The sequence below is a fragment of the Odocoileus virginianus genome, chromosome 11, assembly GCF_023699985.2.
Source record: "Odocoileus virginianus isolate 20LAN1187 ecotype Illinois chromosome 11, Ovbor_1.2, whole genome shotgun sequence".
Taxonomy (NCBI): Eukaryota; Metazoa; Chordata; class Mammalia; order Artiodactyla; family Cervidae; genus Odocoileus; species Odocoileus virginianus.
This window is the reverse complement of record NC_069684.1, coordinates 20,270,401-20,293,497: the sequence shown is the minus strand read 5'-3', so window position 1 is coordinate 20,293,497 and position 23,097 is coordinate 20,270,401. Positions and strand designations below refer to the sequence as shown.

At 35.3% G+C, this 23,097-nt stretch overlaps 1 protein-coding gene across 6 annotated transcripts in view; it reads left to right on the top strand.

The window, feature by feature from the left end:
• The window catches only part of RASAL2 (RAS protein activator like 2), a 389,739-nt gene that overhangs the window by 125,635 nt on the left and 241,007 nt on the right, over window positions 1–23,097 (top strand). For 3 of the 6 annotated variants that reach the window (XM_070474027.1, XM_070474026.1, XM_070474025.1), the window contains exon 1: window positions 8,332–9,223. The exons of the other annotated variants lie outside the window; for them this stretch is intronic. In XM_070474027.1, coding sequence (XP_070330128.1) covers window positions 8,623–9,223 — 601 coding nt within the window. In that variant the 5' untranslated portion in view covers window positions 8,332–8,622. Of the gene's footprint in view, window positions 1–8,331; window positions 9,224–23,097 lie in introns of those variants that run through there. 6 annotated transcript variants of the gene reach the window in all.

The following is a 23,097-nucleotide window of genomic DNA, read 5'->3' as shown; positions in this document are numbered from 1 at the left end:
AAAGCTTTTCATTAGTTGATCTAAGAGGTATGTACTCTGTTGTTCCAGTAACAGAACTCCTGAACTCTTTGTTAATTGTATTATGTCATATCTTCTATTACATAAGAGCATGTGAGATTTATAGGATAGAATTTCGGTATAGAAAAGGTGTGTCTTAAAAGATAGGAAGTGGTGACAGACTAGTATTTGTAAACTGAGAAAGCTCAAGTTTTGCCTTTTCATCTCTGCGTGCTTCCCTTAGTTGAAAGAAATCTGAAAAGCCATTTTAATGAGAAACTGATATCTTACTTTAATCTTTAAAAAATAAAGAATTTAGCATTTAAACTAGATAACAATAAAATATCTGGACTCAGTGTCACAATTATGCCCCGTAAGCCTAAATTTTGCAACTGTATTCTGTGAATCATAGTTGGAAAATGCTAATTTAAAGAGGTTATATAGAATCCTGAATTAGGAATTAGGATACCCGGGCGTTCTTTTTGTTTGGTTGTTTATTTTGCTCTTGACTAAGTAGTCATGGACAAGTTCTTTTCTCTGGCCTCACTTGATTATATGTAAGTGTTGATTAAGTTAATCTGTGATGTCTTGTTTAGTTCTCTGTTCTCTAATTCTGATTCTGTGGGTTGATGTTAAAGGTTTCCATTTTTGCTCTGGGTAGATTTTAAAAATAAACTTATTTAAACTTTGTGCATTCAAAAGGAATAAAAATATACAGTCATTATAAAATTTCATATATTATGGAAATTAATAATATAAAAACAAAAATCTATTAGCAACAAAAATAATAAATTTTACTATTTTTTATAAGAAAATATTTAAAAGAAATAGGAACAGAATTTCTCTCTACACAAATTCCATCATATGTATACTGACATATTAATGATAATCTTCAGTGAAAGTGGGATCATGATCTACTTTTTATAGTATATATTGCTTTTCTACCTTATCCCTTAGACTTCTTACCACCTACATTTCTGTTTTAAGTTTTTTCTTCTTACTGTGATTATAGTATATACTCACAGTTAAAAAATAAAACCATAAAGATCTAAGGTGATATCTCAGTTGCACTCCCTGCAGGCAATCACTCTTTAAAAATGTGTGTTTTTCTAGGACATTTAAATATATGTGGTTGTTTTTGCGTGGTATGTACTGTGATTTATTTGGGCATCCTCCTATAGATGGTCATCTGCATCTCCCTCCCTTGCTTCCTTCCATTAAAAAAAAAAATGCCACAGTTCTTAAAATGCAGAAGATTGTTGAATTTTTAATTGTGCTTTATTTATATGCTGTAGATAGTCTTTGCTGTCTCCAAGGAAGAGGTTTGGCTAGGATTGCTGTATCTTTAATTCTCTGCGCACTACCATGAGCAAAGTCGCTATGTGATGTACATACTCAATCTCACAGAATATTTCAAGCAGATATTCTCACTTTATCCTCAAATCCCAATATGATTTTTTTATTTTGGAGAACTTGACTGAATCTCATGGGAGCCTTGAGAATTCCTTTAGTCCTTTTATTTAAAAATCTGTCACAGTTTGTTTAGTCACAATTTTAGTCACAATTTGTTTAGTCACAATTTGTCCCGTGAATCAGTAGCATACATATCACAGCTTGTTAGAAATGTAGAATTTCAGGCTCTTACCCATGTGTACTAAAGCAAAATCTACATTTTGATTCAATCTCCTGGTGATTCATTCACACCCTACAGCCTGAGAAGCATTGGCCTCAAAGCAGATCTGTTGCATTATCTTTATGCTTGGTCCTTTGTGCCCACATCATGAGTTTGATCCTTTGGTTGTTATTGTTCTGGTCGTTCTGAGAAGAAAGAAAAGAAAAAAGTGAAAAGTTTGAACTACAGAGTGGAATATACTAAGTTCAAGAACTATTTCAAACCCTGTGCATTTATTGTGTCTTCCAATGGTAAGGTCTCCTATTGATATTTTTACCTTTTTTTTTTTTTTTTAAATACCATACCAGTATTATGGAAAAGAGAAGATATAGTCAGCTCTACTATCATGCTTTATTTTTGATGTTTGAAAAAGAGAATTATTATTATTTTATGTTTCAGGTGTTTTTCAAAAATTTTTTTAATTGAAATTTATTTTATGTCATGATTGTTTTAAAAATTAGGATGTGTATCATGTGATGGATAGTAGGGAACAATTGGAGCGTTATATGAATTTTTTGTTTGCTTATGTGCCGTTTGTTGAGAAATGTTAGCTGCATACCAAAAACTGTATCCAGGTAAAGCATGATACTGTAGGAAATATTGAAAGGCATACAAATTGACCAGCGACCAGCCACCTCAATTCCCCACACTTGTTATGAGCCACATCCATTCACTTAAGTATTACAGCTGTCATTTAGATTTCAGATAACCCTCCTTCCATCATGTCACAAAAACGAAAAAGCTGCAACCCTTCTGATGCCCACTTCTACGGGCAAACTTCAGGGTTTTTTTTTGAAGTGACATGATGTATTTATTTTAGCATTTAGGCTTTTCTTAGCCATTTAACATGTGCAAAATGGCCTACAGTTTTTATTAGCTTATCTTTTTTTATGTGTCATTGTTTCTAAATGTTTCTTCCCAAACCCACCTTCCTCAAAAGCCTTGAAATGTTATTGTGCAATTTTGTAAAGTGTGATGATTTTTAGAAATGTGTGTCACATGACATAGTAGAATTGAGTATAATAGTAGCATCTGGAAAGAAATTGGGTCTATCCTTTGTGCCTTCAGTTCAGTTCAGTTCAGTCGCTCAGTCGTGTCCGACTCTTTGCGACCCCATGAGTCACACCAGCCTCCTTGTCCATCACCAACTCCCGGAGTTTATTCAAACTCATGTCCATCAAGTCGGTGATGCCATCCAGCCATCTCATCCTCTGTCATCACCTTCTCCTCCTGCCCCCAACCCCTCCCAGCATCAGGGTCTTTTCCAATGAGTCAACTCTTCGCATGGTATGGCCAAAGTATTGGAGTTTCAGCTTCAGCATCAGTCCTTCCAATGAACACCCAGGACTGATCTCCTTTAGGATGGACTGGTTGGATCTCTTTGCAGTCCAAGGAACTCTCAAGAGTCTTCTCCAACACCACAGTTTAAAAGCATCAATTCTTCGGCACTCAGCTTTCTTTATAGTCCAACTCTCACATCCATACATGACTACTGGAAAAACCATAGCCTTGACTAGACGGACCTTTGTTGACAAAGTGATGTCTCTGCTTTTTAATATGCTATCTAGGTTGGTCATAACTTTCCTTCCAAGGAGTAAGCGTCTTTTAATTTCATGGCTGCAATCACCATCTGCAGTGATTTTGGAGCCCTCAAAAATAGTCTGCCACTATTTCCACTATTTCCCAGACATGGTTAAACATTTCCTTGTATCACACTTGCCGAGCATTCCGTAGACTGCCTTTGCTAGTCTCATCCTTCCTGGTGAGCTGGCAGTCCCAGGAGGGCAGGGGCAGTTTGTGTTTTGTTCTTGTTTGTTCCTCTAGTCTTAGTTCAGGGCCTGGTATGCGGCAGGTGCTCAATAGCCATTTTAAAAATGGCTCCATAGCGATAAACTAGAGTGATTCTTAAAGCTGTGCTTTAACTATTAGAAATTATATATTAAGGAAATGAATAATAATTAGCTGATACTTGAGGTGGCATTGATGTTCTTGTTAAGACACTTGAATCAGCAGCCAGTTTTTATATTAGGATCCATAATGAATGTGGTAGTTCAGTGGTAGTGTCATTGTTTCTAATTAAAAATTATAAAACTTGGAATATTTTCTTAAAAATTATAAACTTGTTGTATACATTTGATAAAATTTAGAAAATGCAGGGTGTCAAGTGATCATCTTAAATTCAGGTGAAAGACAAAACTTGGAGAAATAACTAATAAATGATATTGGGCTATCATAATGATAGAAGATAATTTGAAGCATTTGCCAAATCTGACTTTAGCCAACTCTAAGAGAGGTGAATTTCTTCATTTCTTTGATTATTCCTACTTAGAGACTGTCACTTCCTCACTCTGTATTTCTTTTGCTTTCTAATTTTGCTTGAATCTTTTTCTGTGCTGTTTGATATTTTCCACTTCTGTGCTGTTTGATATTTTCCACTTCCATATTCCTTTAAATAGGGAAGTTTATGGCAAGAAGAATTGTAGTAGCTCATTGAAAGAATTGGGTTGATGAGTTTAGAAGCTAGTGTAATTATTTTTATCTTACCTATTCAGTGTGTAAAAGTATTTTCTCATTTAACACTGAGTCTCTGAATTTTAGTGTTAATTATGGGGCTTACGTTCTACTCCTATAGTGCAACTTTTCTCAAAATCGTAGTTTTAATTTTTACTGAGGTGTTTTAATAGAGTGACCTTGATTAACTTCCCTCTCATGAAACCTGTGAAACTAGATATTTTCTTATTAGTATTACTCAAAGGATCCTCTGAAATAGGGACCATTACAGTATTAATAATATCTGTTACGGACCCAAAGGAAGTAGTTTTGAAATAAAAAAAATTTACTTGTGTAATGTCTTATTTTGAAGTAATTTCAAGCCTATAGAATATTTGCAGGCATACCAGAAACTCCTGTGTACCCTTTGTGTGGGTGTGTCTGTGTGTGTGTGCACGTGCACAGGTGCTCAGGCATGTCCAGCTCTTTGTGACCGCACTGACGGTAGCCCACCAGGCTCCTCTGTCCATGGAATTTTGCAGGAAAGAATACTGGAGTGAGTTGCCATTTCCTTCTCTAGGAGATCTTCCTGACTTAGGAATCAAACCTGTGTCTCCTGCATTTCAGGCAGATTCTTTGCCACTAAGCCACCAGGGACACTTTACCTAGATTCAATAATTATGTACAGTTTGCCCTATTTGTTTGGTCATATTTTATATACCTTTATATGCGTAGTTTTTCCCTGAGTCATTTGAGGGTGAATTGGAAACATCATGCCTCTAGGATCTCTAAATACTCCAGTGGGAATTTTCTAAGAATAATAGCATTCTCTTTCATAGTGAAAATGAGAAATCTTAATGTTAATATGATTCTGTTATTGAAACCGTAGTCCATATTTCAGATTTTGTCAGTTATCCCAATAATGTCTTTTATAGCTTTTCTCCCCATTTTAGGATCAGATCCAAAATTATGCATTACTTTTCATTATTTCTCCTTAGTCTCCTTTGAATTACAACAGTTCTGTAGCTTTTCTCTGATTTTCCTGACTTTGACACTTTTGAAGCAAAGGATATAGTTATTTCATAGATCTTTAATTCAAGGTTATCTGATGCTGCTTGTGATTAGATTTAGGTTGTTCATTAACTTTACAGGAATAAATCACAATCTATTCTTTCACAGTTCAGCATATCTGGAGGTGTATAGTGTTGATTTGTTCCAGTATTGGTATGTATGTATTCATCCATATTCATTCATTATCTTCAGTGCATTTACTCCTTTTGTCAACTTTCTCAAGAAAGTGCTTTCAGAATTGCTAACCCATTATATTAGATAAGTAAACCTACTAACTGCAGTTAATTTGCAGTTCTTTAAAGGTAAAACTTAATTATGAGAAAGTGCATAAATCTTGAGAACAATTGGATGAGTCTTGACAAATATACCCATATTCACATGTATATGAAGATTAAGAAAATTTCCTTAACCCTAGAAATTTTCCTGGTGCCCTTTTCTTATTAATAATGTTTTCCACCACTCACAGCTGCTTTCTTGATTTTTTTCCCCCCTGTTAAAAATTAGTTTAGCCTGTTTTAGAACTCTGTAGAAATGGAATCATACAGTATGTGCTCTTTTGTGTCTAGTTTCTCTTGTTGGCATAATATCTGTGGTTTTCATTCACATTGTTTTGTTATTAGTAGTTTATTCTTTTTATAGCTGAGTTGTATACAACTGTATGAAACCATCATAGTTTGTTTATCCAGTCTACTGTGATAGACATTTGGGTGCTTTTCAGTTTATGGGTATCGTAAATAAAGCTGCTGTGAACATGAAGTACAAGTTTGTGTATTTTCATTTCTCTTGAGTAAATGCTTATGAGTGGAACTGATTTGCATTGGATAAATGTATGTTTATCTTGTAAAAATAAAATTGTCAAATTTGTTCCATGGCAATTGTATCATTTCATGACTTCATGACTGATTATGAGATTTCTGGTTGCTCCACATCCTCACCACAGCATCTGGTGTTATTAGCCGTTTAAGTGTTAGCTATTTTAGTGAGTGATATCTCATTATTGGCTTTAATTTGTGTTTCTCTCAGTCCTAATGATGTTGAGTACATTTCCCACTATGCTTATTGACTGTTCATATAACTTTCTTCGTGAGGGGCTGTTCAACTCTCTTTTCCTGTTTTTAAAAATTGTGTTTTCCTTTATTAATAAGCTATAGGAGTTGTTTACATTTTGTGGTACAAATTGTAAGATGCTTGTATTGTGAATATGTTCTCCCATTTTGTAGCTTGCTTATTGACTTAATGTCTTCTAGACATATTAAGGTTTTAATTTTCATGAATTCATAGTTACTGATGTCTCCCTATCATGGTTACTACTTCTTCTAAAATGTATTTCAGTTTAGCTTTGGCTGCACCAGCTCTTCATTGCTGCGTTTGGGCTTTCAGCTGTGGCGGGCAGGGGCTGTTCGCCGTGGTGTGCGGGCTTCCTTTTGCCATGGCTGCTGCTGTCACAGAGGACGGGCTGTAGGTGCGCAGGCTCTGCAGGTGTGGTTCACGGGCTCTAGAACGCAGGTTCAGCAGCTGCGGTGCTTGCACTTGGTTGCCTTGCGGCCTGTGGAATCTTCCCAGATCAGGGATCCAGCCAGGGTCCCCTGCACTGGCTGGTGGATTCCTAAGCACTGGACCACCAGGGAAGTCTAGTTATGACTTTGAAGTTTTGCCTGTCCTCAGTTCACAAAAGTATTCTCTTGTGATTTCCTTTATAAACTTTATCAGTTTATATTTTACATTTAGGTTTATTTTCCGTCACAGATTAGTTTTGGTGGATTGTGTGATGTGTCATAAGTAGGGATTAGAACTTAATGTTTATTGTTTTTCTCTTTTTGCAGATTCACATTTCTTTTTGTTTTTTTTTTCAGATTCACATTTCTAAGTGTCTTTTTTAGGCCAAGAGAAAATTTTATGATTGTAATGTACTCTAATTTGATTTATTATACTTTTGGGAAAGCTGAGTATTCAACACTTCCTTAGTACAGAAATGTGTAAATTTAGAGACTATATAAACAAATGAAGATGAGATCATTATTTTATGATAATGGAAATAACTAGAACATTTTAATATGTTTCAAAGAATAGGTATGTTACTGACTTTACTGTTTAGCAATAATAAGAAAGAGACTTAGTTAAGAACTGTTTTTTCATTGTACTTATTCTACAAATGGATGGTTTTTTAGTTTTCCACATGAAATCATCATTTTTTATGCAGTTTGCAAAGTGATCTGATTGCCATGTTTTATCTCTTTTATTGAAGGTCTTAAGTCTGTCAGGGTTTCCATTTGAAACCCCTATTTTCAGGAGTTTATGAGCTGACAGTTGAAAAAAAAATTAACCAGCAAAAAACTTGGCATTCATGATCTTGGTTCAATATAAGGTACTTTGCTTTAATAAAATTTTAAGTAGTCAGCTCTCTTTTTTTTTTTTTTTTTGGTTTGTTTTTTGTTTTTTTAGGTTGCAAATGGCACAAAGAGGAATAAAGGAATTTTTTTGGTTAAATAGATAGGGAATATTTTTCCAGACAACTTATCCCAATTAGATTTATAAAGCAAACTTTTCCCTTTTAGAAATCATTTAAGTATGTACTTTCCTGTGTTCCAGTTCCCACAAGATGTTGCCTTAAGATTTTCCTTTTCCTTTGCTTGTTCATAGCAAGTATCCACTATCCCTTTTCTTTTTTTCTGTACACTTGTGCTTTTAAAATTCTCCCTAGTATGTTTACATTAAAAATGGCTTTATATTTTGGCATTCTTTTGTCCTTTTTCCCTCATCTTTGTAGTGCCTCTTGCACAAAACTTTACCTATTGGTTGTAAAACAGTATTAACTTTGAGAGAAGTTGTGGTGTAAATAGCAAGAATTTTCTTGAAATGCCAACTTTAAAACCTATTCTGAAGAGCTGCCACTTAGAGAGCCGGCTTTTAGGCAAGTTTTTTCTTCTTCTTCTGGAAAGTGGGCAAGTCAGCTTGAGTACTTTCACAATCTGTTTTTAACCCAATATCATTCACATAGTGAACACTTAACTGCTATTGGTCCCTAAAGGTGTCTGTGGGGGATTTTTTGTCGCTTTTATTTCACTTCTCATTTTTTTTTAAAAACCATTTCCTGAAAACTCAGTGCAGAAATGTAGCCTACTGCAGGAAGTGAGATGGTCTTCTTTTGCTGTATTCTGAAGATAATTTGCTTCAGACAGGAGATTTTTGGGTGTTTGCTGAAATTTTGGAGATCTGGGAAAATGGGGGTAATAACATGACACCAGTTCTTAAGCAGCAACATCTGCTGTGGTTCAAAGCCACACAAAGAAAGCTGCTTAAGCAGTTGAGTGTTTTGGACTGCACGGACAAGTGTGGTTCAACTGCAAAGACTGCAGAGCAAAAAATTTAAAGTTTCAAGAAGTTGTTAAAAAATGGAGTCGTGGAAGATGAGCATCTTTAAGAGACAAACATCACCGTGTCCTCCAAGCTATCGAAGATCTTTTTCGGAACCTGCTTATGCACACTCAGAGATAGGAGCAAGCTTAAAGAGTTACACATGGCGCGGTCCAGTGAAAAGCAAGAGGAAGAAAAACGAGCAGGCTGTTTCCAGTCTAGGAAAGCCACTGGGTGCTTATCGGTGGCAAACACACCCCAGCTTAAGGTTGAAAGGGGGCAAAAGGGAGCAATTGGAAAATAATAAAGGAGACTTGGATGAACCACAACAACAAGCGGTCCTGCCAAAGATGGTTGGGGATAATATTTCTTCCTCTGGCAACGAAGTCCTTGGAACATCAATGGAGAAGCAGAACCTGGTAAACACTCGGTCACTTCGGGTTCCATTCAGCAGATCTCTTTCAGAGCCAGAACCCCGCTCCAGTGTCAGATTTGTTAGACGGTGGCCGACTTCAGTGGGGTCAGTGGAGTCTGAGCAGCAGGGATATTTCATCCGTGGCATTTTCTCTACTCTTTCCAATGGCTTCTCCAGGATGCTGAGTCTAAAAGGAGAGTCAACCAATGAGCCAGTAAGAGAAGGTATATTGTGATGAATAAGGGGGAAGAGGGATTTTAATTATTTGTGCTTTATAATGAATAAAACATCCTATTTGCTCATTATAAAATAATTTACTTAATCAGTGCAATTTTTAAAAAGTATTAAACTCAATGAATGATAGTAATTAATAGTAAAAAATTGATTTAGAAGGAGTTTTTTTATTATGTTACACTCTAAATTCTTCATTTTGGGGCCTGTGTAAAATTATTTGTTTTGTTTTGTCTTTTACCCTTTTTAATCCCATTGATCTACTTTTGTACAGTAAATGCAGTTTAGAGGGAAAAATTATCAAATCTCCTCCTGACAAAGTTGAGAGTTAAAGGAGAATTCCTTCTATTATCTCTTCATAAAAAATTGACAAATGTTATTAGAGCTATTTAGAGCTGGATTGTATAGGTAGGACTTCTGATCTGCTCATGTCTTGGTAATACACAATTTGAAAATGGAAGGAAAAGATGCAAATCTTTAATATTTAGCTTACAAAATAGAATTTTGTGTTTGCTTCATTTCAGGTAACAGAATCATCAACATTTATAATGAACTCAGAATTTGTTTCTATTTTAAAATGTTTTATATTGATGATAGTATTTTAAGCTACCAAAAGAAACCTTAAATTTTTATCTGATTGCCTTGGATGTGATTGAGCTTATCTGATGAACTACTTCAATTATGAGTTAAGACTTGTGTTTGATTTTTTTGTTTTATTTTTGAAAACCTTAACACTGATAATATTTCTGTTGAGTTGAGGTCTTGAGGTCATTTTTGGATATGGCTTTATCTTATCTTTAATTATGAGACTGACCACATCAGCAGAAAGCTGAATTCTTTCTAAAATGGTGGAAATTGTTGAATAATTTCACACTAGAATACAGTTTAATTTCTTTAAAAATAATGTCAGTGAAAAATTGAGTAATTTTCCAAGTATATCTGTGCCAAAAATTCAGTATGTCTCCTAAACCTTGTTTTCCCTTTAGATTTTCCTTTGCCCAGTGAGTTTTAATTATACTATTAAGGAACTATATTTTCTTCTTACTCTTGGTTTATAGATAATTACTGAAAGTAAAGTCTTTCTTGATGTGCCTCTATTAACATCCTGTTAAAATATTTTAGAGACTAAATTATTGCATTTCCTTGGATACTAGTATGTCTATTCCTTGCCAGGTGATCATAGGATGATCTAAGTAAAGGAGCATCAAAGGGTAAGAGTTTAAGAGAAATTCTTAGAATTAATGCCTCCCAGTGGTTAACGTGCATACATTTGATAAAAGAAATCTATAAGGTTTTTGTTTTTTGAGATTTGTATTTATGATCTTTTTTGGACTTTTGTAGTTAACTTTCAGTTTTTAGCAACTTCACCAACCTGTTGGCAGCCCACTTATATATGAAATCATCTGAGAATGTTTCCTAGCTTTTTACACATTTATGGTCTACTTAAAGTGATATAAGCATTTTATATTTTTTACTTCATAATATATTATACATTCTAATTATATAATAATTATGCAAATAGAGACATATTTGGAGTGAAACGTACTATGCTAAGGGATTTCAGGTCCTAGAAGTAAAGCACAGTACATAGTGTTCCTACCTGTCAGATCAGCAGTTTTTATTTAGCAGTTGCTATGTATGGTATTTCTTGAGTGCTTCACAGGTGGAGAGTCACGCCCTTAAAACAAAAGGATACTGTTTAATGCCAAAACTGGAGCTAATTCTTGCGTGTTATTTAGTCCCTTATTCGTGTCCCACTCTTTTGACCCCATGGACTGTAGCCTGCCAGGTTCCTCTGTCCATGGGATTTCCCGCAAGAATACTGGAGTGGGTTGCCATCTCCTTATCCAGGGGATCGAACCCGCTTCTCCTTCATTAGCAGGCTCGTTGCCAGATGGATTCTTTACTGCTGAGTAGAGTAAAGACTCCTGGGTAGAGGTTTCTTTTTCTCTTTGGTCTATAGCTTCTACCCAGCCTAGAGTCTACCAAGTGGTTTTCTAAACTTCTGCAGTTGTGAACCTTTCTTCATTTCTCATTCTCCATAGGGGAAAGAATACAATTGGCCCAGGAGATCTGAATTCTACTTCTATCTTATGCCAGTTTGCATTTGTGAAATTTAATCTCTGAATTTCTCTTCACACTTTTGTGGATTTCTTTCTTACAAAGTGAAATTTGAAAATATTGTGTAAATTATAGTTTACATCGTATTTATTCACAAATGCTGTGTGAGTAGACCTTGTTCTTTTCAGAGTTGCTGTTATTGTATTGTGGTAAGGTGTGGGATTCTTAGATACAGATCTCTTTCAGAAAATCAATATATTTTAAAATTTGAAACCCACTAGTGTTTGTTACTTTTCTTGTTCCATATGAACTGCAATATATGAGAGGCATTAAATAGTATAGCATGTATTTATAGCATTTAAAGTAGTGTTTGGCACATAGTGGTTGTTTAGTAATTAATATATATATATATTTACATTGTGTTTTCACTTTTTGCAGTCAAAATGTTTTTTCCCTTTTTATTGAAGTATAGTTGATTTACTATATTCAGTATATATTTGATATTATTTCTATTAAGAAAGTGAAAATATGGGAATAGATAATAATTTTTAAAAAATAATAAAGAGAAAGAGGATACCCAGTTACTGAATTCATTATGATTACAAAATGTAAATAAATTGTAATGTTCTCTTCTTAAATTCAGTGAGCCTGAACTTTTTCTGAGCATTCGCATGTTCTGAGCATAAACAAGTAATAATTCCTTGTATCTAATAATATATCTAATAATAGCTAAATACAGTAATCTTATGCTTAAAGCAATGAAATATACCATGCATGCATGTGTACTAAGTTGCTTCAGTCATGTCTGACTCTTTCCTATGCTATGAACTGTAGCCTGCCAGACTCCCCTGTCCATGGGATTCTCCAGGCAAGAATACTGGAGTGGGGTGTCATGCCCTCCATCAGAGGATCTTCCTGACCAGGGAATTGAATCCGTGTCTCTTAAGTCTCCTGCATTGACAGGTGGATTCCTTACCACTAGCTCCACCTGGGAAGCCCTGAAATATACGTGCTCAGGATCAACACCAAATTGAAGAGCTGAAAGCTTAAAGGTTTCACTACTGTACTATGTTTACCCCTCCAGCTCTACAATATATATTCCTTTACCTGCTACAATGTATAGATCAAATGATACAATATATAAAAAAAGTAAGACTTGTGTTTCTTATAGCTAAAAATAGTTCCAGCTCTTTTGGGCCCATGTCTAATGATGTCACCACGTTTGCGATCAGTTCAGTTCAGTCACTCACTCCTGTCTGACTCTGTGACCCCATGAACCACAGTGCGCCAGGCCTCCCTGTCCATCACCAACTCCCAGAGTCCACCCAAACCCATGTCCATTGAGTCGGTGATGCCATCCAACCATCTCATCCTCTGTCGTCCCCTTCTCCTCTTGCCCTCAATTTTTCCCAGCATCAGGATCTTTTCCAGTGAGTCAGCTCTTCGCATCAGGTGGCCAGAGTATTGGAGTTTCAGCTTCAACATCAGTCCTTCCAGTGAACACTCAGGACTGATCTCCTTTAGGATGGACTGGTTGGATCTTTTTGCAGTCCAAGGGACTCTCAGGAGTCTTCTCCAACACCACAGTTCAAAAGCATCAATTCTTCAGCGCTCAGCTTTCTTTATCTTGGAAGTAAATTGAAGCAACCAATAAAAGAGGATTAACTAAACAGATCAAATGAAAAGAGTACCATATAGTCTTCATAACTGTTGGGCTTCCCAGGTAGCCCAGTGGTAAAGAATCTGCGCCTGTCAATGTAGGAGATGTGAGAGATGCAGGTTCGATTTCTGGGTTAGGAAGATCCTCCAGAGTAGGAAATGGAAACTGCTTCAATATTCTTGCCTGAAAAATTCCGTGGACAGATTATAGTCCATGGGGTTGCAAAGAGTCGGACATGACTTAGCGACTAAACAATGGAGATTCCTTAAAAAACTAGAAATAAAACTACCATATGAATCAGCAGTCCCAGGACTGGGCAGGCTTGTGTGCACAAACTCACTCTCTCTCTCACACACACACCCACACACGTGTGTGGTCAGGTAGCATTCTTCTGTGGCTTTTTCAGCTTGTAGTCAGGGTTGTCTTATTATCTTCTCACTTGTCCTTTACACTGTGCCCAGGTGACTCTAGAGGGTCTCTTTCTCTTTTTATAGGGACACCAGTCCTATTAGGTTAGGACCCCACATGGACAGAGGAGCTGGGTGGACTGCAGTCCATGGGGTCATACAGAGTCGGACACGACTGAGCGACGAGCACACACACCACCCTTCTGACCTCTTTTAACCTTAACTACTTCCTTAAAGGCCCACAGTCACACTGGGGCCTAGGGTTTCAACATATAAACTCTAGGGTGACATAGTTCATTCCGTATCACCAGGAAACAGAGGTCTCAAGAATAATGAGGTCAATGCAATGTATTAGCATAAATTTCAAAATATTATATAGCATAGTCACATATATGCTCAAACTTAAAATAATTTGTTATAATGTCAAGTAACTTTAGAGAAAAATAGGCTATATCACTTTAAATTTATCTTATTTTTCTCATTTTATGTGTGTTTATTTTTGAAATGGTTATGAATGGGATAAGTTATCTTCCTCCTTTTCTTTTAAGACTATTTCATTTACGTTCCCATCTGCTGAAATGAAAATGTTGAGGATATTGGACACTCTGGTAATCTGTTATATTGAAATGTGGAAGAAGGCTCTACTGGACACTTCCGTTGTTTATATATATTTTCCATTCCAATTTTTCCTTATGGGTACATGCCTTACCCACCTTTTCGTGGTTTGTATTATTTCTTTAAGGGTATACCAGGAATGATTATATTGTGGAATACAATTGTCTTGTAGTTCGTTATACATTGTAAGATTTTCTGCTTGAAAGCTATAAAACAATAATGTCTACAACAATTTATGAGTACAGTTTTCTCTCATGACTTTACCAGATTGGTAATTAAGCCTTAGTTTATTATAGTTTTGTGTTTAACTCATAGCATAGGGTGAGGAAAAGGAAAAGATCTTTGGGGTTGGACTGGTGGCTTCAGGATTTTACACGTGCTGTTGTCTAGTTATATGCCTGAGAAAGTTTCCCATAACCTTTCTTTTTCTCATCAGTAAAGTATGGGATGATGATAACTATCTAGTAGGCTTATTATAAATAGTAAATGAAACAAGATGCCCAGTGCTTATTATATACTTAATTAATAATCAGTTTTTATGATTTTTAAAAAAAGATTTATTTTTGTTTATGTTTGACCGCTCTGGGTCTTGTTGCTGTGTGCAGGCTTTCTCTCATTATGGCGGCCAGGAGCTACTGTTCCTCCGTGCATGGGCTTCTCACTGTGGTGGCTTCTTTTGTTGCAAAGCGTGGGCTCCAGGCGCACAGGCTTCAGTACTTGTGGCATGAGGCTCAGTAGTTGTGGTGCTTGGGCTTAGTTGCCTCACAGCATATGGGATCCTCCTGCACCAGGGATCAAACCCACGTCCCCTGCACTGGTAGGTGGATTCTTAACCACTGGACCACCAGGGAAGCCCAGTTTTTATGATTATTAGTTTAATAGGTATATAACATTATGATTATATTTTTATTAGTGAAGTGGCACATTTTTCTATAAAATAGCTTATATTTGTAATATAATATTTCATTATTTTACAAGTAGACTTTCTTTTGTTTCTTTTGACTATCAAGTGGAATCTGAGTAGATGTAGCAGTATTTTTTTTCAGTTATTCTGCATTGTAGGTTATAAAATCATTTACAATTATCCCACATATTTTGGTTTTCAAATAAAATTTCAGCAGTTTAAAAGAGTTACTCAAACCCTAAAGCATGCTTGTAATCCATCTTTGTTTCTTGATTATGTAGAAAACTTATCTTAATAGTTAGTACAAATATATTCTTATCGTTCATTATTTTAAAAATTTATTTTGGAAATGATTAATTATATTCTATTTGAGATAGATTTAGTTGTATGAAATAAGATATAGAACTAAACAAATTATTTGTAACATTAATAATGGTTGTAACAAATTTCTCTCATGTGATTTCAGTATATATTTAAAATATTTTTTTTAATTAAAATTTTTAAGTAGAAGTATAGTTGATTTACAATGTTAGTTTCTGGTATAAAGCAGAGCGATTCAGATATATATATGTATATATATATATATATATATGCTTTTTCATATTCTTTTCTATTGTGGTTTATTACAGGATATTGAACATAGTTCCCTGTGCTATACTGTAGTCTGTGCTGTTTATTCTATAAATAGTAGTTTGTATCTGCTAATCCCAGACTTTTCCTCCACTCCCTTTCCCCTTTGGTAACCATAAGTTTGCTTTCTTTGTCTGTGGGTCTGTTTCTGTTTTGTAAATAAGTTCATTTGTTATATTATAGATTCTACACATAAGTAATATCATACGGTGTTTGTCTTTCTGACTTATGTTACTTCGTATGATCATCCCTGGGTCTATCCTTGTTGCTGCAGATGGCATTATTTCATTCTTTTTCATGGCTTAGTAGTATTCCACACAAAGGAATGACTACTACACACATACTACATCTTCCTTATCCATTTATCTGTTGATGGACATTCAATTTGCTTCCATGTCTTGGCTGTTATAAATAATACTGCTGTGTGTATCTTTGTGAAATAGAGTTTTTGTCTTTTCTGGTTATGTGCCCAGGAATGGGATTGTTGGATCATATGGTAGCTCAATTTTTAGTTTTTTAAGGAACCTCAGTATTGTTTTCCATAGCGACTGCACCAGTTTATGTCCCACCAGCAGTGCTGGAGGGTTCCCTTTTCTCCACACCCTCTCCACCATTTGTTACCTGTAGACTTTAATGGTGGCCGTTTTGACCACTGTGAGTTGGTACCTCATTGTAGTTTTGATTTGCATTTCTCTAATAACTAGTGATGTTGAGCATCTTTTGACCTGCCTAGTTGCCATCTGTGTATCTTCTTTGGAGAAATGTCTATTTAGGTCTTCTACCCATTTTTTGATTGGGTTTTTTGTTTTTTTTTGTTATTGAGTTGTATGAGCTGTTTGTATATTTTGGATATTAGGCACTTTTTGGTTGCATCATTTGTGAATACTTTCTCCCAGTCCATAGGTTGTCTTTTCATTTTGTTAATTATTTCCTTTGCTGTGAAAAAATTTGCAAGTTTGATTAGATCCCATTTGTTTATTTTTGCTTTTATTTTTTTTTTGCCTTGGGAGACTAACTTAAGAAATCATTGGTACAATTTATGTCAGAATATTTTGCCTATGTTTTCTTCTAGGAGTTTTATGGCGTCATGTCTTATATTTAAATCTTTAAGCCATTTTGAGTTGTTTATTGTGTATGGTGTCAAGGGAGTGTTCTAACTTCATTGATTTACATGTGGCTGTCCAGCGTTTCCAGCACCACTTGCTGAACAGACTATGTTTTCTTCATTATATATCCTTACCTCTTTTGTCAAAGATTAACTGCCCGTAGGTATCTGGATTTCTTTCTGGACTCGGTATTCTATTTTTTTGATCTATATGTCTGTTTTGCTGCCAATACCACACTGCTTTGATTACTGTAACGTTATAGCATTGTCTAAGTCTGGGAGAGTTATGCCTATACTTTTGTTCTTTTTTTCTCAGGATTGCTTTGGTAATTTTGGGTATTTTATGGCTCCATACAAATTTTAGGATTTTTTTGTTCTAGCTCTGTGAAAAATGGCATGGATAATTTGATAGTTTAGTTCAGTTCAGTCGCTCAGTCGTGTCCAGCTCTTTGCGACCCCATGAATCACAGCATGCCAGGCCTCCCTGTCCATCACAAACTCCTGGAGTTTACTCAAACTCATGTCCATCGAGTCAGTGATGCCATCTAGCTATCTCATCCTCTCTCGTCCCCTTCTCCTCCTGCCCCCAATCCCTCCCAACATCAGGGTCTTTTCCAAAGAGTCATTTCTTCACATGAGTTGGCCAAAGTACTGGAGTTTCAGCTTCAGCATCAGTCCTTCCAATGAACACCCAGGACTGATCTCCTTCAGGATGGACTGGTTGGATTTTCTTGCAGTTCAAGGGACTCTCAAGAGTCTTCTCTAACACCACAGTTCAAAAGCATCAATTTTTCGGTGCTCAGCTTTCTTCACAGTCCAACTGTCACATCCATACATGACCACTGGAAAAACCATAGCCTTGACTAGATGGACCTTTGTTGGCAAAGTAATGTCTCTGCTTTTTAATATGCTTTCTAGGCTGGTCATAACTTTCCTTCCAAGGAGTAAGCATCTGCAGATGGTGATTTCAGCCATGAAATTAAAAGATGCTTACTCCTTGGATAATTTGATAGAGATAGTGTTAAATCTATAGAATTCTTTGGGTTGTATAGCCATTTTTACAATATTAATTCTTCCAGTCCAAGAGCATGGGATGTTGTTCCATTTTTTGAATCATTTTCAGTTTCCATAAGCACTAAGTTTTGTATACAAAGCATAAGTTTTGTAGTTCTCAGCATTATAAGTCATTCATTCCTTGGTCAGATTTATTCCTAAATATTTTATTTTTTCAATGTGACTTTAAAAGGGATTCTTTACTTTCCCTTTTGGATATTTCATTGTTAGCGTAAGGAAATGCAACAGATTTCTACATGTTAGTCTTGTATCCTGCTACCTTGCTGAATTCATTTATCAATTCTAGTGGTTTCTGTGTGGAAACTTTAGGTTTTCTATATATAGAATGTCATCTGCATATAATGATAATTTTACCTCTTTTCTTCCAATTTTGATGCCTTTTATTACTTTTTTGTTATCTAATTGCTGTGTCTAGGACTTCCAATGCTATGTTGAATAGAAGTGTGAGAGTGGACATCCTTGTCTTGTTCCGGATTTTAGCAAAAAGGCTTTCAACTTTTTACTGTTGAGTATTATGTTGGCTGTGGGTTTGTCATAAATAACTTTTATTATATTGAGATATGTTCTTTCTATGCCCTTTTCTGTAAGAGTTTTTAATCATGAGTGGATGTTGAATTTTCAGATGCTTTTTCTGTGTCTATTGAGTCAATCATATGATTTTTGTCTTTTCTTTTGTTGATGTGGTGTGACACATTAATTGATTTGTGTATGTTGAACCATCCTTTTGACCCTGGGATGAATCCAGCTTGATCATGGTGTATGGTCTTTTTTATGTGTTGTTGGATTCAGTTTGCTAATGTTTTGTTGAGAATCTTTGTGTCTGTATTCATCAAAGATGCTGGCTTGTAATTTTCTTTTATGGTAGTGTTTTTGTTTAAAATATTTGGAATGTCTTTATGTCTATTTTAAATGTTCTCTGCAGTTTCTCTTATTTCACAGATTTTTCTGTTTCTAAAAGCAATAAGATGCTTTTTCCTGCAAAATGAAATAGTCTTTTCTCTAATTATGAAAGTTTAGAAAAACTCTTAAAAAAATTTGTACATAGCATAACTGATGCTTTATTTTCTTTACAATAAAATAGAGTTAGTTTTTCAAACATTATGAAATTGTTATAGGGATTAAATCAGATAGTATGTGTCAAGCACTTTAACTACTTTTTAGTAAGAGCCCAATTAATATGATAGCTTTAAAATAATAATAATGCTGTATGTTCATGAAAATACACCCTGAAATCTTTTTGTATTAGACTTAAAAAATGTTCCAGTCTTAATTATATGTTTATAAATCAATTTTGTGTAAATGTTATTTTATAAATGTGTTCTTGGGACTTCCCTCATAACTCAGTTGGTAAAGAATCTGCCTACAATGCAAGAATCTGCCTGTGATGCAGGAAACCCAGGTTCGACTCCTGGGTCTGGAAGATCCCTTGGAGAAGGAAATGGCAACCCACTCCTGTATTCTTGCCTGGAAAATCTCATGGACAGAGGAGCCTGGCAGGCCACGTCCATGGGGTTGCAAGAGTCGGACACGACTTAGCGACTATGCCACCAAATATGTTCTCAGGTTATGGGAATACTTTAAGTTCTGATTTGTTGTTTAATCAACAGAACTATCTCAATTTTTTACAGTATGTAGTTTTCACTCCCAAGAGCACCATGTATGTGTGTTTGTGTCTACAAACTTCCATTTGTTCTTACTTCTTTAATTTTTTTTCATTGATAAGAAAAAAACCTTCAAATATTTTTATACTTGTGATTTGGCCCTGTTTTTATTGCGTATATTACAGTTAATTTTAAAGATGGTAAAGAAGTACCTTGATATTTGTACTGAGCTATAGTTTATTACTGATTGATGATCTGATATTTAAAATCACCTTATCTTAGAAGCAGAATATTTTAATGAAGAGATTGGTCTTTTCATTAAAGACTGAAGACCTTTTTTTAAACTCTTTTTATGTCATCTATTTATTTGCCAAGTAATTCTTTGTGAGTCTATATTTGACTTTTTTAAGCCTGACCTTCCTCATATTTAAAGTAAGGATTTTTTTATATTAAAAGATTATTAAAAAGAAACATAATACAGTTGTCAACAATCAGAGGTTTTCTTTAGAGATATTTGGGATTTAAACATGGCTTTAAAGAGAATGATTAAAGGAGGCCCTTAAAGAGAATGATTAACAGCAACTTCAGTATTTACCTTTGCTGGGGAGAACTGAGGAGACATGAAGGGAAGGAGTACATAGGTTGATGTAAGTTACTGGCATTATTTTCATTAAGGGTCGAAGTATGGTTTTACAGATATTTATTGCAGTACAAATAAGAAGATGAATGAATTGATTAATTTACAAATCAGGCCATGCATAACCCCTTACTAATAATAGGTTGTGAATGAAGAATGATAATTAAAGTGATTAGGGCATTTTTAAATTCTGTCTCTACCACTCATTAGTTAATTCAGCAAATTACTTTCTCTCTCTAAGCCTCAGTTTCCTCATTTGTAAGATTGAGTGATACATTCTTTGTAGGCTGTTGTGAAGATTAAATGAGAGAGGATGTGTTATGTCCGTAGCATGGCCTTGTCAGGTAGGAGGACCTCAGTAGAAGTTAATACCCAGCGGTGTGTTGAAGCCAACCATGCGGAAGCCAGTTTTGTGCATCTGTTCCCAATTCCCACAGTGACATTGCAGTGATAGCTTAAAATTAGCCACGGTTGGACTGTTTATACTCCAGAAATATTACAAATCAAAGAAGGGTGGTGGTTGGGGTAGGGGTGGATGGATATGCTTCAGAAGCTGCAGTGTTAAATGTTTAGCAACAACCACTAGTAACTCCTGTTTTTATATAAGTATTTAGAGTTAATAACTAGTATTATTACAGAAAATATGATTTTGACTCTAGATTTAAATATGGTTTTTCTTACATTAAGAACTTTTATATTTGATATTTTAGAGTTCAATTTAAGTTGAATGCTGCTGCTGCTGCTGCTAAGTCACGTCAGTTGTGTCCGACTCTCTGCGACCCCATAGATGGCAGCCCACTAGGCTCCCCCGTCCCTGGGATTATCCAGGCAAGAACACTGTAGTGGGTTGCCATTTCCTTCTCCAATGCATGAAAGTGAAAAGTGAAAGTGAAAAGTGAAAGTGAAGTCGCTCAGTCGTGTCCGACTCCTAGCGACCCCATGGACTGCAACCTACCAGGCTCCTCCATCCATGGGATTTTCCAGGCAAGAGTACTGGAGTGGGTTGCCACTGAGTTGTATTCAATGCCTTATTGTCATCTGTTGAGATTTTTTTTTTTAAAGTCATTCTTTTTCCATTATTTTACTAGCATTGGATATCTAGGGTAACCTATGTATGGTCAACAGCTAGTTTGAAGTATTTTTTGCTGAGGTGTGCTAGCACTTTTTTTTTAGGTAAGTCATCTGTAACTTTGTTTCTGTCTTTGAGGTTGCACACCAATTTTTTTTTAAATCTTATTTTGAGTGAAGTATATATTCCATTTTAGCCCCCTCAGTAAAATGTAATCTTTTGCTGAATATTAAAGTGATAAAATACTTTTGAAATTATCTTTAGTAAATTCATTCATTCACTAATTATTTAGTGATTTCTTTAAACAAAAGATGATTCAATATTTTGCATTCACTATTATTGATAATAGTTTTACTGCATCTTGTTTTATTTTAGTGCTTTCAACTTTTAAATTATTTTCACATGGATTTTAAGTATATGAATATGTGCTGAGTAAAATAACCTTCAACATTAAGATTTGTATTTATTTTTGCCTCATACTTATTGATTATACCTAATAATTAGCTGAATTTGTATTAATAAGTAAATTAATTGGTACACATTCAGATAATTATTAGGTATAGTCATTAAAAGAAACTTGAAAATTTTCATTTATTTCACTCATAGAATTTGTATGAAAGTCTTCAATTAATTTCTTTTTTTTAAAGTATTTTTTATTGAAGTATAGCTGATTTACAGTGTTGTATTAATTAATGCTATACAACAAAGTGATTCAGTTACACATATACATAACATTCTTTTTTCCCCAGTGAATCTATTCTTGAAAGTAGAATTTTCTTGTCCTTTTTTTCTCATGCCTGAATGATCACATTTCACTCTTTCCATGTGGTTATGTAATTTCTGAGCAATCTGAATAATAAAATGAAAAAAATATGTGCTTTATATGCAAAGACTTTCCTTAACAAACAACTGGTTTGATTTTCTTATCTTAAAGTAATTTAGCTTAAATTCATCAAGTCATTAAGTATATCAATAAATTTATAGGAGAGAGCCAATATACTAAGAAATAAAATTTCCCAGCTGTTTATTTATCTAAAATATCCTAGTGTATTTTCCAAAAAGAAAAAAATTATTCAGCTGTTATCTCACCCTCTCCTGGCTGCCAGTATCTTTTTTCATGCTCATTTTCTAGAGATTTAAGTTGTTCAGTCTCACTCAGTTGTGTCTGACTCTTTGTGACTCCACATGAACTGCATGAAGCATGCCAGGCTTTCCTGTCCTTCACCATCTCCTGGAGCTTGCTCAAATTCATGTCACTGAGTTTGTGATGCCATCCAACCATGTCCTCCTCTGTCATCCCCTTCTCCTCCCGCCTTCGATCTTTCCTAGCCTCAGAGTCTTTTCTAATGAGTTGGCTCTTCTCTTCAGGTGGCCAAAGTATTGGAGCTTCAGCTTCAGCATCAGTCCTTCCAGTGAATAATTCAGGGTTGATTTCCTTTAGGATGTACTGGCTTGATCTCCTTGCTTAAAAGCATGAATTCTTCAGCGCTCAGCCTTCTTTATGGTCCTACTCGCACATCCATACGTAACTACTGGAAAAACCATAGCTTTGACTATAACGTCTCTGCTTTTTAAGACGCTCTCTAGGTTTGTCATAGCTTTTCTTCCAAGGAGTGAGTGTCTTAATTTCATGGCTGCAGTCACCATCTGCCATGAAAATCACTGTTTCCATTGTTTCCCCATCTATTCACCATGAAGTGATGGAACCAGATGCCATGATCTTAGTTTTTTGAATGTTGAACTTTAAGCCAACTTTTTCACTCTCTTCTCTTTCACCTTCATCAAGAGTCTCTTTAGTTCCTCTTTGCTTTCTGCCATGAGGGTGGTATCGTCTGCATATCTGAGGTTATTGATATTTCTCCCAGAAGTCTTGATTCCAGCTTGTGCTTCATCCATTCGGGCATTTCTCATGATGTACTCTGCATATGTTAAATAAGCAGGGTGACTATACAACCTTGATGTACTCCTTTCCCAATTTTGAACCAGTCTGTTGTTCCATGTCCAGTTCTAACTGTTGTTTCTGGACCTGCATACAGGTTTCTCAGAAGACTGTTAAGGTGTTCTGGTATTCCCATTTTTTAAGAATTTTCTACAGTTTTTTGTG